Genomic DNA, 16,399 nt, shown 5'->3' on the forward strand with positions numbered 1-16,399 from the left:
TTCAATGATAGATAGACTTAATAAATATAAATTTACAAGACATCTCATATTGGTACGAATATTTAAGATGTATGTGCAACGTTAAAGACCGAAGCTTATATCACCACATTGACACTCGAGGTTATGGCAGTAACCATGTTAACATGTTTGGTATGTGCCTGCTCTTTATTTTGAATTATTGAAATGCTCATGAAATATGAGAGAAATGCAGTGTAAATACCGTAGAATATTTTTTGCAATAATATATCACTGATCTTTTGCCACAATACTGCATATATATTCCAATATACGTGACAATACAACATTATTTAAAAGTAATGGATAATGGTTCTTAGCACTAAAAGAAGACTTACTGCATCGTTTCCATAAAACACCTGAACGACGCGAAGTTTCGTTTGAGTTCAAGAAAGCACAATTTATTTAAAACATACTGATTAAAAGAATGATTTCATCATAAAAATCGATCAAATTTACAAAATAAGATCTAGGAGGAAATAGTGAATAGTCACCAATAAATGCGTTATGCTCTGGAGTCATTATGTTGTGAATTTAAAAACACAATGACACATTATTAATATTGTTTGACATATTTTATCATAATATGGAATACATTTTATCCAGAATCGAGCAGCACGAATTTGAGATCACACTATTACTTTTTCACAAATGTTCTTTTCATTTTTGTCATTGGTTTTTAATGTACTCTTTACAATGTACCTATTTTTATCAAATTATTCTAATGTATTTTTTTCATTAAACTTTTGCATTCCTTATACACTTCAGTTTTCTTTATGCCTAACACAACACATGATTTACTACTACTAGGACTTTTCCAACTTACATCAAACGACATGCTTTAAAGTAGAAAAAAAATACCAAAAAAACTTCTTATTAGTTAAGAACCATAACAATATAACTTTCATTCACGTTTTTATTTTTTCCAGAAAATCATTTCTCTCATCATGAATAATTCAACATTAGATACAAATGTCTCGTTAGCCGGAAGTCGACCGCATTTTGGGGGAATGGGAGGAATGCCTACTGGGAGACGTGGATTCGATCCAGATTACTATGTTCTCTCGGAGAATATAGTAAAGTTAGTCAAGATAGTTTGTTACATGGGAATCTGTCCAGGAATGATTATTGCTGGCATAGTAATGAATACAATTTGCTTTGTTTTGTTTTGGAAAGCAAAAGCCAAAACATCAATTATTGTATTTTTGTTGACCCTCTCTGTCACAGATGTTATATACAACATTGCAGCTGCTGTACACGTCATGTTGCTTGCGACAGAGTTTTACAACTTTCCGTTTACAATGGACCAGAGACTGCGGGCGACACCATACTTCTATTCCTGTATACGACTAATACCGGGTCGGTTTGGTGCCCTGTTGACCTTAGCGATATCTTCAGAAAGAATGCTATCCGTGGTTTACCCAATTAAAATTCGTCAGATATCGAAAAAAAGAAATGCAATCATCACAGTAATTATACTTTTTTTCACAACAGTAGGCTGCCATGCTCCAATGAGCCAGTTTAATACCACTAAACGTCTTTACATCAACGCAACTAAATCATTCGTTACAACTATTACGCCTACCGAATTTGGTAAGAACAAAAACATTGTTGATTTGATTTATTCCATCAATGAAATACTGTTCAACTTCATTCCTGTACTAGGAGTCATGATTTCATGTGGAATTACAGCATTTGTCGTCCACAGCACTGCTAAACTTCGAACAAAGATGACAAATAAATTGCCCAAAGCCGGCTTAGAAATGCAAGTCACTAGAACCTTGCTGGTCCTTATCTTCATTTTCATCATTTGTAAAGCGCCTGGGACAATTCTGAGTTTGATTATATTTATAAAAATGAAACCATATAAATACACAAGCAACGTGTATGAAGTTGCAATGTCTATTGCCTATATTCCATTGGTCATAAACTCCGTCGTTAATCTTTTAATTTATTATAAGACCAGCACCGTCTACAGGAAACAAATTAAACAGATGTTTGGTTTCCAAAAGGAAAAACAAGGAGGGACATCAACATTGTCGGACAAGCGGTTTGCTGGAAAATCAAGTATTTGTACAAGTGATGATCTGGATTCAGCATTGTCAAGCGGTAATATTACCACTATTTGTGATTTACCACCAGAGCCTGTCCATGCAACACCCGATAACATCAATACAGGACGTACGGATGGCAGCTTGCCCTGTCAATAAGGAAGATTTGGTGCTGATATTTTTAGTTAACAGACGGTCGTAAATGAAACTTAATTTCTTCAAATTCTATCAATATCCTTAAATGTTATCTAATTCGACCTTGTGTTATAATTCAAACATAGATACGATCCAGAGAGTACTCGCATATTTCATGACATTATGGCGACAATTAACTTATAACAAAGATGAAAAAAGCCAAAGACAAAGATAAAGTTCCATGACTAAAGTTAAGATAATTTAAGAACTTTCAATGAACTCTGCATATACACAGTGCAACTTACTTACCTTGAACTTAATGTAGAGTAGTTCCTATAGTGGATGCATTCTATGGACTGTAAAAGGAGTCTCTAGTTGACTTTATCCGGACTATCCTTACCGAATGTGGATATTTATTCAAGTGTACTCGTATTGAAATATTGAAACAAATGCCTTACAACATTAATGGACAAAGAAGAAACAATATATAATTCACATGGACAAATCCATACTGAAATCTACAATATAAATGATTCTGAAATAAAAAAAAATGTTTACAAACTTTGAAGTGTTTGTACTTAGACTGATATACATATAGATAAAATTAAAACAAACCTTTGGAACTAAATAAAAATAAGAAAGAGAAAACATTCGAAACTGAATAATAATATGAAAAACAACAAAATGCCGAAAATCACATATTGTAAATAAGATGTAAATTAAAACACCATGTTTGTGTTGCTACGTGTTCCTCTAGTCAGACATATCACTAAATGACGATATGACTCGTTCTTTTATACACACTTTTCACATTGTGTACCTAGATAACATACATAAGTAACAAAAGGTTTTTTAGTTTGTAACTACCTCCATGCGTAGAATGAACTGTATGTTCTGAATCAAGTCAAGTTTTGACAGATTGAATAGTATGATAAAGTCTTGTTTTATGTGATAGATTACCTGATGTATCAATGTATACATTTAAATATAATGTCAAGAGCTGTACAAACCTAATATTTTACTTACTGTAAAGTTAAAGTGGTCATATCAGATTGGTTGGTCAGTTGTTTTAGTTGCTGTGTTCAGAAGTATGTCCATAAGTAAATTTATGTTTGATGATATTAAGTGATTAAGAAATTCATGTCGATTTCATATGCATTAATGTTTGATTTTGTTCACTGTGATATTATTGCCTAATGTATATTGTATGGATATTGTAAGCGTAGAAATAATTACAACAATTACGAACGGATAATTTAGATTTGAATCGAATTTTATTTCAAAATTTCATTGCAAGCATTTTTCAACAGTTTTATTTAGTATTCATCTATAAGAATGCAAATGTGCTCGTTCTTTTTTTAAATACAAGAAGACATTGTTAAACAATGCATATTAAAGTATATATAAAACGAATTATGAATTCCATGCATGCATGCATGCATCATGTGTTAAACGATATATGGATACTGTAAACTAAGAAACACTAGTCAAATTTGCCAACGCGTTATTTTGTAATAATAAAATTTTGTATTATTGAACATTTTCTTTGTAAACATTTTGATATCCTAAAGATTTAAATTGAATTTATATTCAAATTGTTAGAATCATTGCACGCACATTTCAAAAGTTTTAGGTAGTATTCATCTAGCTAGAAGAACATATTTCCCATGCAGTTGTGTTTGTTTCGTAGAATACAATAAAAAATTGTTGTCCAATGCATATATTTGATCAAGAATGATGAGTCCATACATGCATGCATGTGTAAAACATTATATTGAAGTTTTAAATGTAGACATAATTGCAACAATTGCAAACGGGCGATTTCGCAATGATACAATTATGTTCTATTTAGGATTTTCTTTGACAATATTTTAAGAAAATATCTGCTAGATTTAAATTGCATTTTCGTTCATATTGTTACACTCATTCCAAACATCTTTCAACGGTTTGAAAATATTCATCCAGATAAATAGCTGTCCCGTGCAATTGTGCTTGTTTGGTAAAATAAAAGAAGATATCTATTTTATGTAAAAGACGATGATAATTGAGTTATCTGTCTTTGTATACTGTAAATGTTCTATTGATTTGGTTCCCAGTAACCACGAAATAGAGGACAAAAATATTATTTGAAACATTGACAGGTAATTGAATTTAATTTCTTTATGTTATGGGTACTAAAAAGGTCAGATAAAATTTTTTTACGGGAGATCAAACGAAATTACACGCGCTCGGGAGGTTCCTTTTGGGTTCGGTTAATTAAAGACCAAAAGATTTTTCAAGATATTACCTTACAGTTTTCGAACTACATAGCCAAGAAAATAATTTTGATACGTTGAATGGTTTGCAAATGGTATATAGTTTGTGCTCTAAGATTTGTTTAAAGGTAAAACAAAATTTGATATTCTATGTTGGAGCTTCTTGTTCTTATACAATACATTTTACTGACTGATTTCCATCACAAATTTACAATAGCAAATGATCTCAATCATAATTAGAAAATGTAATAAATGTCATTTAATTTTACACGAAGATGTTTACAAAATGCTGGAATTTTTAATCCACAACATATTTGTCCAGTGTGGTGGTCGTTTTTTTTCAACAAACGGTCGCATTCCAATGGGAACAAATTGTACTCCTGTACTAGCTGACCTATTCCTTCACTCTTATGAAGCTGACTTTGTAGCTGATCTGATCAGAAAGAAAGAATATTGTTTGGCTAGATCCTTCAATCTCAGTTTCCGCTATATAGATGACGTGTTATCTTTAAACAATCCTAATTTCGGGGTATTTGATACATCGCATCTACCCAAAAGAAATTGAGATAAAAGATACTACAGACACTGTGAAGTCACCCTCATATCTTGACCTACACTTAGAAATCGATGGTAAAGGAAAACTATTGACCAAACTTTACGACAAACGTGATGACTTTTCATTCAGAATTGTCAACTTTCCTTTCTTCTGTGGCAACACCCCTTCGGCTCCTGCGTTTGGAGTGTTAATATCACAACTCATACGTTATGACTTTTTGTATTGCGCTAGAACTTTAACTAATAGGCTTCTGGAACAGGGTTATGTTGCTACAAGATTGACGTCATCACTACAGAAGTTTTATGGTCGTCATCATGAACTCGTGGATCGTTATGGTGTATCCATCATTACCATGAAAACTGATTTATTCAACGGGTCATGGTTTTCTTTTCCTCGTTTGTCTACCCTGGACTTGACTTTTTATGAGCAACTCGGCGGGTGTTTCTAGAAAAGCAGAGGACGCTTACCCTACCGATGCACCTGGTCCATGCTCCCAGTTTTTAGTGGAGTCCGAGTTGCTCATTTACTTTTGTTACTTTGTATGTATGATTTTAGTTACTTTATGTTCTTTGTTGTGTATGTCAGTTTTCCATGTCTGGTCTTTGTCCCTGGATTACATTCTTTTGATTACCACTATAACTTTGGTTCCCTTGATTACTCTTTAAAAAGCAATGCACACTATGAATGATGTTTTGTTGTAACTTGAGTAACCGGTATAATGTTTACACTTTACATATGATTACCTATAAGTAAGTCATTTTTGTACACAGCTGTTTAATTGTTATTGCTTTAATATTAGTAAAATTATACTTTATGTTGTTAGGAAATGTTAAAAAGTAATAAAATAAACCTTTGTGTTTTAGTAGTTTGTTTCAGAAAATTCTACACTAGAATTTTAAAGTTAACTTGACCGTCCGCCAGTTCTTCCGTTTTAAACACGTGTCTCCCCCTTTTCCAGATTACTCGTTCATATAATTGCTGGCATTAAATCTATTTCACAGCTTCTATTGGAGGGAATGATTTCATACTTGGTATATTGCTTTTGAATGACATTCACTTTCCAGGTTTCTTGCATTTTTATTTTCCACTTACCATACGACCAAAATTGCCAGAGGTGGGTGAAAAAAGTCGTAGCACAACGTAGTTTGCATCACCAGAATTCTAACGGTACACCAGGTGCACCGGTAGAGTAAGCGTCCTCTGCTTTATTCAATATGAACGTCCGGGGTAGACGAAAGCGGAAAGGAAAACCATGACACGGTCTCATAGTGCAAATTGATATACCATAACGATGATAACCATAAAATGTTTCTTGTGATGACTTTAATCTCGTAGAAACTTAACCCTGTTGTAGAAAAAATCAGGCATTGGCATAACCTTTGATTTGTGTCATGAAAGTCCACACCAGTTGCTGAAGGATTTATGCAACAGATAAAGGGGAAATTGACGATAGGAAATTATTAGTCATCGCGTTTATGATCGTTGTCTCTCAAAAAAAAAGATAGTAAACCTAGATGCCAATATATACTCCTTGGTAGAGATTCATCATACTTTGTAAAAAATAAATCCAAATCATCTTCCAAATATACTGAAGATGTTTTTACAATGCTTCTCACCGACAGCATATTTGTCCAGTGTGGGGGATCGGTCGGCATTCCAATGGAAAAAATTGTGGTTCTATACTTGCTGAACTATTCCGTCACTCTTATAAGGCTGATTTTATAGCTAATCTGATCCGAAAGAAAGAATTCGTTTAGCTAGATCCTTTAATCTCTGTTCTCACCATATAGATGAAATATTATATTTAAAAAATCCTAGTTTCGGAGATTTGATTCATCGCATCTACCATAAAGAACTTGATATAAAGGATGCTACAGACACTTTTAAGTCAGCCCGGCCTCATATCTTAACTACTGACCAAACTTTACCAAAAACGTCACAATTCTCAACTTTCCTTTCATCTGTGGCAACATCCCTTCAGCACGCACGTAGGTTTTTTTTATATCACAACTCATACGTTATGCCAGAGTTTGCCGTAACTACGCAGACTTTTTGTATCGCGCTAGACTTCTTACAATTAGGCTTCGGAAACAAGGTTATGTTGCTACAAGATTGAATTCATAACTAAGGAAGCTTTATGGTCGTCATCATCATCTCGTGGATTGTTACGATGTATCCATCTGCACCATGAACATTGATTTGTTCAGCGTGTCATGGTTTTTCTTTCCTCTTTCCTCTACCCCGGAATTGACATTTTCTGAACACTAGGCGGGTGTTTCTAGAAAAGCAGAGGACGCTTACCCCTACCGGTGCACCTGGTTCATGCTCCCAGTTTTTGTAGAGTCCGAATTGCTCATTTACTTTTGTTACTTTTTATGTATTATTTTAGTAACTTGATGTTCTTTGTCGTGTTTGTCTGTTTTTTCATGTCTGGTCTTTGTCCTATGATTACATTCTTTTGACTTCACAAGTATCTTGGCAGCCTTGATTACTCTTTGTCATTGTGTTTCCCTTTCCATAGATCTCTAAGAACAAATCAAGAATTAAGGATGATTTTATAATGTCTGTAGGTTTCTTTTTCTCAAATATTACTGGGTATATAAAATCCATGAAACTAGGATTATTTAAAAGCAAAGGATAATTTTTATCGTGGACTCTAAGATCGAATGATCTTGCTAAACGGTATTCCTTCTTTTGGATACGGGTAACAACGAAATAACGAACACTAGTCTGATTCATAAGAAGTCAAGTCCAAACAAAATCTGGTAAAATATATATTACACCAACGGAGCAGGATACGATTACCTATAAATTCAGTCTAACTTTGGTAAATGAATTGGACAGCGAGTGACGGGGCGCAATGTTTTCCCTTTGCAATACCAACCGTCTGTTATAATGCATATCCATCACACTGAACAAATATAGTGTTGGAAAAAATATCAATATGACATCATTATCTTGGCTTGTCAATACTTACCTGAATAGATAAATTTCATGGAGAGGAAAACTCGAAATACAAATCTACAAATCTAAAAAAAGTATCTAAAAAAACAATAAACCTTAAACATAGAACAAATGTATACCCTGATCAGTATTGTAGTATAAGTAAGTCTCATTTAAAATAAAAGCCTAAAAAATCAACAGAAGTGATCCTAATTTCCAATAATGACACACGAGTTATTATATCTTGAGGGTTCACCCAACAATCATGCTGAATCTAAATTATACAACATTTGTGCTCGTATTTTGTTTTGTTTTTGTTTTTTTTTTTCTGTTTGTGTGTGTGTGTGTTTTCCGTGGAAAATCGTCAAGGAAATGAGTTCATAGAAAATCTGAAATTATTTGAGTGTTTGAAGGATTAAATTAAATCTATGATACCTTTAGTTTAAAAAAATCTGAAAATATACTCTCCAAACACAATAACATGCGATCTACAAATTCCGTAGATTTGTTGTCTCACTATGAGGTATATGGATCGTTATAATATTGATTCAAAATTACTGGAAACACAAAGTCACATGGTAACTATCTTAGTACCAAATTTAAGCAAAAGGAAGAATATAGGGTTATATAAAAATACTAAACTGTATTGATTGTTTGGAATTGCTCACTTATCAAGACAATCAAGAAATGCAATGATCTTTCATAATGAGATTACCATCCAGTATCATTCTATTAACTACTCCAAAAATGTGCCTTTAAATTCTCTTAAATGAGTGACCGGTACATTACCTTCAAACATGTACTTCTTAGGACAATAATCAAAACAGCGGGATTGGTCGTAAAGAAATTCAATTACATACAGCAAATTCATAGTTAATTGAATGCAATTATTCATAAGGATGTATTTGAAACGAACGAATGTATTGGCGCCATGATTTTTTTACAATGCCCCAATATCATGATTTTTTCACAACCCCTCGATACCATGAATTTCACAATACCTCGATATCATGATTTTCACATTCCCTCGATACCATGATTTTCACAATCCTTCGCTGGCATGATTTTTACAATCCTTCGATAACATGAGTTATAAAATAGTTCGATACCACGAATTTCACAATCCCTCGATACCATGATTTTCACAATCACTCGATACCATGATTTTTTTTAAATTCCTCGATACCATGAGTTTCACAATCCTTCGATATCATGATTTTTCACAACCCCTCGATACCATGAATTTCACATTACCTCGATATCATGATTTTCACATTCCCTCGATACCATAATTTTCACAATCATTCGATACCATGATTTTTTTAAATTCCTCGATATCATGAATTTCACAATACTTCGATACCATGATTTTTTTTAAATTCCTCGATACCATGATTTTTACAATCACTCGATATCACGAATTTCGCAATCCCTCGATATCATGATTTTCACAATCATTCGATACCATGATTTTTTTAAATTCCTCGATACCATGATTTTCACATTCCTTCGATATCATGATTTTTCACAACCCCTCGATACCATGAATTTCACAATACCTCGATACCATGAATTTCACAATACCTCGATACCATGAATTTCACAATACCTCGATATCATGATTTTCACAATCCTTCGCTGGCATGTTTTTTACAATCTCTCGATAACATGAATTATAAAATACTTCGATACTATGATTTTCACAATCACTCGATACCATGATTTTCACAATCATTCGATACAATGATTTTTTTTAAATTCCTCGATACCATGAGTTTCACAATCCTTCGATATCATGATTTTTCACAACCCCTCGATACCATGAATTTCACATTACTTCGATATCATGATTTTCACATTCCCTCGATACCATAATTTTCACAATCCCTCGCTGGCATGATTTTTACAATCTCTCAATAACATGAATTATAAAATACTTCGATACCATGATTTTCGCAACCACTCGATACCATGATTTTCACAATCACTCGATATCACGAATGTCACAATCCCTCGATATCATGATTTTCACAATCATTCGATACCATGATTTTTTTAAATTCCTCGATACCATGATTTTCACATTCCTTCGATATCATGATTTTTCACAACCCCTCGATACCATGAATTTCACAATACCTCGATATCATGATTTTCACAATCCTTCGCTGGCATGTTTTTTACAATCTCTCGATAACATGAATTATAAAATACTTCGATACCATGATTTTCACAATCACTCGATACCATGATTTTCACAATCATTCGATACAATGATTTTTTTAAATTCCTCGATACCATGAGTTTCACAATCCTTCGATATCATGATTTTTCACAACCCCTCGATACCATGAATTTCACATTACTTCAATATCATGATTTTCACATTCCCTCGATACCATAATTTTCACAATCCCTCGCTGGCATGATTTTTACAATCTCTCAATAACATGAATTATAAAATACTTCGATACCATGATTTTCGCAACCACTCGATACCATGATTTTCACAATCACTCGATACCATGATTTTCACAATCCCTCGATATCATGAATTTCACAATACCTCGATACCATGATTTTCACAACCCATCGGTACCTTGATTTTAACAATTCTTTAATATCATGAAATAGATGAAAAGCAAAACTACCGTCTTTTTGCTGTGCACTCTAAAAACAAGTTTTGTACGACAATTTGGCAGAAAAGATTAAAAAAAACTGAATTGTAACTTTTACAATACAATAAACACAAATTTTGAAATGATTTATATGAGAGATACAATAAACAGTTGTACTTTGTTTCTTTCAAAACATTTTTTTTTTATCATTTTTATTGTGGTAAAAAAATCTTGGAAAGTAAGGAAAGGCTAACGTTTATCGAATGATCAAATAACGTAATGATGTTTTTTTTTTTTTCAATAGGTTTCATGGAGTAATTATGGTGTTTTATTTTCAATAAAAATACAGTACGCTTTCTTGTTTCATCAATCGATTGCCACTTATGTCAAAACTACAATTTGAGCACTTGATTTTATAGGGCTCAAAATTTTAAATGTGCGTTAGTTGCCAATTGATAAACAATTGAAATATGAATTTACACATGTTCCAATCGCTAAAAAATCATAGTGCCATTAATCCGGAAGAAGGTCTCTGTTTACCTTCGTGACAAATTGACCAAATGAGAATGCATTTTAGACACTGCTCACTTCCCAAAGGTATAACATCCCACCTAGAAAGATATCTACACTAGTAAAAGGCAATTATCAACTGCTGTGTTTGATCAAAATACCAGACAGGAAAACATCTATAAATTTATTGCAGAATATTAATGTCCTCATCGACACGTACGTCAGAAAACAATGAACGAGGAAGAATAAAGTAATCAAGCAACAAATCTAATAAATTCTAATAACCCTCAATTATTCTCTATATAGGATTAAATCAGTGTCGGTGATTGACACGCTGTGATTATTAGATATATTTATGGTTTGTTTATCTGGATCAGTGTTTTAAGCTATATTAATCTATATTAAATCACGATCATTTTTAGAGGGAGTGAATTGCCATCTCAACTTATTTATTGCCTGAGTTATAACACATATGTCATGCTAACCTTGAATTTTTTTTTTAAATAAGTGGAAGGAATGTGTTAGAAGCAGCATTAGTACTGTAATAAATTAATCTCACGGTACAAAAACGTTGTACTGTATTCAAACAGCTGGACTGAATCAAATTATAAATACAAAACAGATAAGATGAAGATCTTATTTTTGGTATAAGCGAAAACGATAACGAGTATACGCAGGTTTGTATGTTTTTAACTTAATGTGGTTTCCCTTAAGATGACAGATATTTTTCTGAAGTGTCAAATGGTCTTGTCTTCAAATGCATGCCATATCTGCACAAAGGACAATAAAATTACGATTACGATGCTGTAGTTAGTACATGTATTAAACACCTGTCTTAATTGATATCTTATATACTAATATCGGTAAGTAGTTTTCAGAGGGTCATTGCGTGCCAAAGTTACATCGGTTTTCAAAGACCCCGATGTTGCAAAAATATTGTCTACTATACATGACAAATATGATGTCGTACCAGCAGACAAAGCACAAAACAAAATTGTTTTTGTCTGCAAAATTGTTTACATCCAATATTTATTTCAGAGGTAGACGTAGAAAATAAAAGCAGTGATTGTGGAAAACCATAAATCTGTGCTATACTCTTTTGGTCTCTCTATCAAGGACGATGATCGTGACTCACCATCTATGTACTGGATTCCTAAACTCCACAAGAATCCATACAAAATACGTTTCATAGCTGGATCTGCAAAATGTACCACCAAACCTCTTCCAAAACGTTTAACTTCTATACTCACAACTGTCAAATGAGGGTCTACAGTTCTACCACAATACTTGTTACTCCCGTAGTGGTATTAATTCAATGTGGATCCTGAAAAATTGGACAGATCTTTTGGAGACAATCAGTTCAAGACTATTATCTGAATATAATAGCATTAAAACCTATGATTTTTCAACACTGTATACTTCTATTCCCCATACTCAGTTACAATCCCGACTTAAAAACATTATACATCGTTGTTTTTACAAATAAGATGGTACACCAAGATGCAAATATATAGTTCTTGGTATAGATTCCTCATACTTTGTAAAAAATAATTCCAAATCATCTTCCAAATATAGAGAGGAAGATGTTAACAAAATGCTGGAATTTTTAATTGAAAACATATTTGTCCAGTGTGGTGGACGTGTTTTTCAACAAACGGTCGCATTCCAGTGGGAACAAATTGTACTCCTTTACTCGCTGACATTTTCCTTCACTCTTATGAGGCCGACTTTTATAGCTGATCTGATCCTGAAGAAAGAATATCGTCTAGCTAGATCCTTTAATCTCAGTTTCCGCCATATAGATGACGTATTGTCTTTAAACAATCCTAATTTCGGGGATTTAATACATCGCATCTACCCCAAAGAAATTGAGATAAAGGATACTACAGATACTGTGAAGTCAGCCTCATATCTTGAAATACACTTAGAGATCGATGGTAAAGGAAAACTATTGACCAAACTTTACGACAAACGTGATGATTTTCATCCAAAATTGTCAACTTTCCTTTCATCTGTGGCAACATCCCTTCAGCACCTGCGTATGGAGTGTTCATATCACAACTCATACGTTCTTCCAGAGCTTGTCTAAACTACGCAGACTTTTTGTATCGCGCTAGAACTCTAGAATCACACAAACGAATTAAAAATGGAAACCACTGCTTCTCAACATTTAAGTATATAGAGTGACAAATGGTTTGCTTGTAGTCAAAATTATGTATCTGATTCGGCTGGCGTGCTTGTCGTCGGGCTGTTGCTTTTAGCACAATAAAGATCTGGCTCATCGCATTGGTGTATTAAAAGCAGGGTCTGTTCGGTAGGTCAAACGTTCTCGTTATAGAATTCATCAAATATCTGCCATAGAACTTTAACCCATAACTAGTCAACCAATCAATTCCAAGGATTGTATAAAATATAAAAATTTTCTCTCCGCGTATTTGATTCTGAATGAAAATAAACTACTACATCAAACATGTATTTCTTTATGTTTTGTGCACTAACCCCGTTTTGGCGGAGATATTTTTTATAAAATAATATCAAAGGTTTTTAGAAATTAGGTTAAATCTGACATATCTAAATATTTATATTGAAATTATACAAATAGTATGACGTGCAAGACGATAACTGCATTTGATATGTAAAGTATATGTGAAAGAGCAATCAAGGGAACCAAGATTACAGCGGTATTCAAAAGAATACATTCCAGGGACAAAGACCAGACATGGAAAACAGACATACATAACAAAGAACACAAAGTAACTAAAACCACACACACAAAGCAACAAAAACAAATGAGCAACTCGGACTCCACTAAAAACTGATCTAACTGGTGGAAGATTGTTTAAAATGTTGAACTTGCAAACCACGTAAGAATGATGCAATTTTGGAATGACGCACTTGTTTTTGATTATCACATTTTTGTATAGTCTTTCGAACACTTAGGTTTATCGAATCGTAATAACGGTATGTTTGTACATCAAGGCAAAAATATCAATCAGTTAACCAGCTTCTTCCTTGCGCCCATATTTATGGTACATGGAACTTGTCAGTTTAGTCTTAACCTTTGACCTTCATGCCTGATACCTTGTTTTCAGTCTAAAGAGGAGACGGATGTCAGTGACCACGCCATTTCGATATGGACTTAACTGAAAGGAAGTTGATGATTATTATTTGATTTACTCGACGAAACAATTTAAATCCTTTTTTTAACATCAAAAATATAAATTCTTACATAGCTTAATATAATAGTATAGTAATAGAATAGAATAGTAATAAAAGTCCAATTAACCTTTTAACCACCACTCTATTTCGAAATATCTAGTACTTAAAAATATGATATGTCTCATACTGCTTTAAAAGGTTCATACATCGACGTTCACTTATCTGGTTATATAATAAGGATTATCTTCCAGACTTCTAGTCTTTATGTGTCATAAAAATGTGATTCCAGGTGCCACTGGGTGTAATTTTGATAAGTACAAGAGACATGATAACATTGTTTTTGTTAAATCAGGAATGCCTGTCTGTAGTACACATGGATATTTGTTTCTTATTGAAATCCACAAAAATATTTATAAAACTGAAATTGCGGGACACTTCGATTTAAAAATTATATATGATTTCGAGGATCTTACTTAACAATCCCCAAATACTCTCTCTTACTTTCACACAAATACACACACACACACACACACACACACACACACACACACACACACACATATATATATATGTATATATATATATATATACATACACGCATGCCCCCTTCTATCTCTGTGTGTTTTTTTTTAGTTGGTTGAATTTGTACCTCGTTATCTTTTAACTGATATGCAATTTTTTTCTTCGGTTTTGCTAAGTGTACATGACGACAGAAACGTAATACTACGATGTTTAAAACCATTTAGTTGACAAATCTACTCCCAAATGCATTTATTGTTGATGGTTATGTCTTAATGGGAAATGCTGGACATTTTACTGATTAATGATGAAGACTAGGGAAGCAAGATAGATCAATTGTGAAAATGAATGTTCGTTTGGTTTAAGTTCGAAAAAGTTACAAGCGTATTTTAATCGTTACATGCATATATATACAATATATGTACATTGTCGAAAATTATTGAAGATATGTGATGAGGCGATGGAACGGGTAGGGAATGCAAGGCTCCGCCGAGTTATTTCCTCCGTTCCAAGTCGAATACACATATCTTCAATAATTTTCAACAATGTACCTATATTGTTTTTATCCTGTTATATTAATAGTTTTCTGCGTGTGTACATTTTTAAAATAAAATTTTAAAATGCATATCCTCTGAGAAGCCTCGATCGTTAAACCAGAGAAAAATAATACACATGGCGCATGACTCAGTAAACATTGAAATTCAATCCGCATCATATAATCCGTCAAAGCTGTTTGAAGAAAATAAGCAATGTATCAACATTTATTTAATTCCAAGAGAAAAACAAGTAAAATGAACAATAAATACAAATATTTTAAATGTTGTAAAGTCGATTTTAAGAACATTAAAGTTCTGAATTTCGCAAGGAAGGTGGAAGCTGTCTTGTTTCTGTTTGGTATATGGCAGTAGATTTCAGGGGTGAAATTTGTGCACTAGATTCTTGTATTTGTTTGAGATTTTTGAAGAAGAAGAGGCAGTTGTATGGGCAGATCTATAATGTAGTGTTCCTCTGATTCATTATTTTGGGGTTTACGCAGTAATAAATCCAAGAACATAACAGTTTCCTGGTCATTTGTCTCTTCAAGAGTTTTATCATATTGCAATGCTTCAATTTCTTTAAGTGGGGACCAGTTTATGTTAAATTGTGACGGACACTCTGGCTCCGAGTCAGACATGACTGAAATGACAGGGGAAGTCGTCTGCAAACTGATAATGAATCAAATCTGAACGAGATTTGGGATTTGCCATATATATATGACGGTGAAAAAATACAAACACAATTATTTGGTTTACATAAAATCTTATATTTCATTCAGCTAAAAAAAATCTGAAAACGAAAGAAAACAGCGAAAAAAAAAGATTAACCGGATACGCAATCGCACTTTGTTGATATCGTATCTATGGTGGCGGCCATGAATAATTAATGCATACCGGAAAAAAGTAGTTCCGCCGATCACGTGAGTGGGAGGAGCCAGAAAGTCGATAACCTGCTAATGTACGGATACAGCAAAAAAATAACCGTATACCTTTATTCGTTTAACAAATAACCTCATTGCAGGATAAAAATAAATAAGTCACATGGTGGTTTACCTGAAATTCGACTCTTCTTGCAACCATCGAGAAAAAAAGAATAGCAAGT

At 33.2% G+C, this 16,399-nt stretch overlaps 1 protein-coding gene across 1 annotated transcript; it reads left to right on the top strand.

Annotated features, from left to right (window-relative positions):
• The first annotated feature begins 962 nt into the window (after positions 1 to 962).
• LOC148604542 (lysophosphatidic acid receptor 6-like) lies at positions 963 to 2,225 on the top strand. Its single transcript, XM_088550195.1, has one exon. It carries the CDS (start codon positions 963 to 965, stop codon positions 2,223 to 2,225), a length of 1,263 nt encoding a protein of 420 aa, XP_088406321.1.
• The last annotated feature ends 14,174 nt before the right edge of the window (positions 2,226 to 16,399 follow it).

This window comes from Perna viridis, chromosome 10 (assembly GCF_037379345.1).
Source record: "Perna viridis isolate PV_CMFRI_1.1 ecotype Kerala chromosome 10, ASM3737934v1, whole genome shotgun sequence".
In the NCBI taxonomy this organism is placed as follows: Eukaryota; Metazoa; Mollusca; class Bivalvia; order Mytilida; family Mytilidae; genus Perna; species Perna viridis.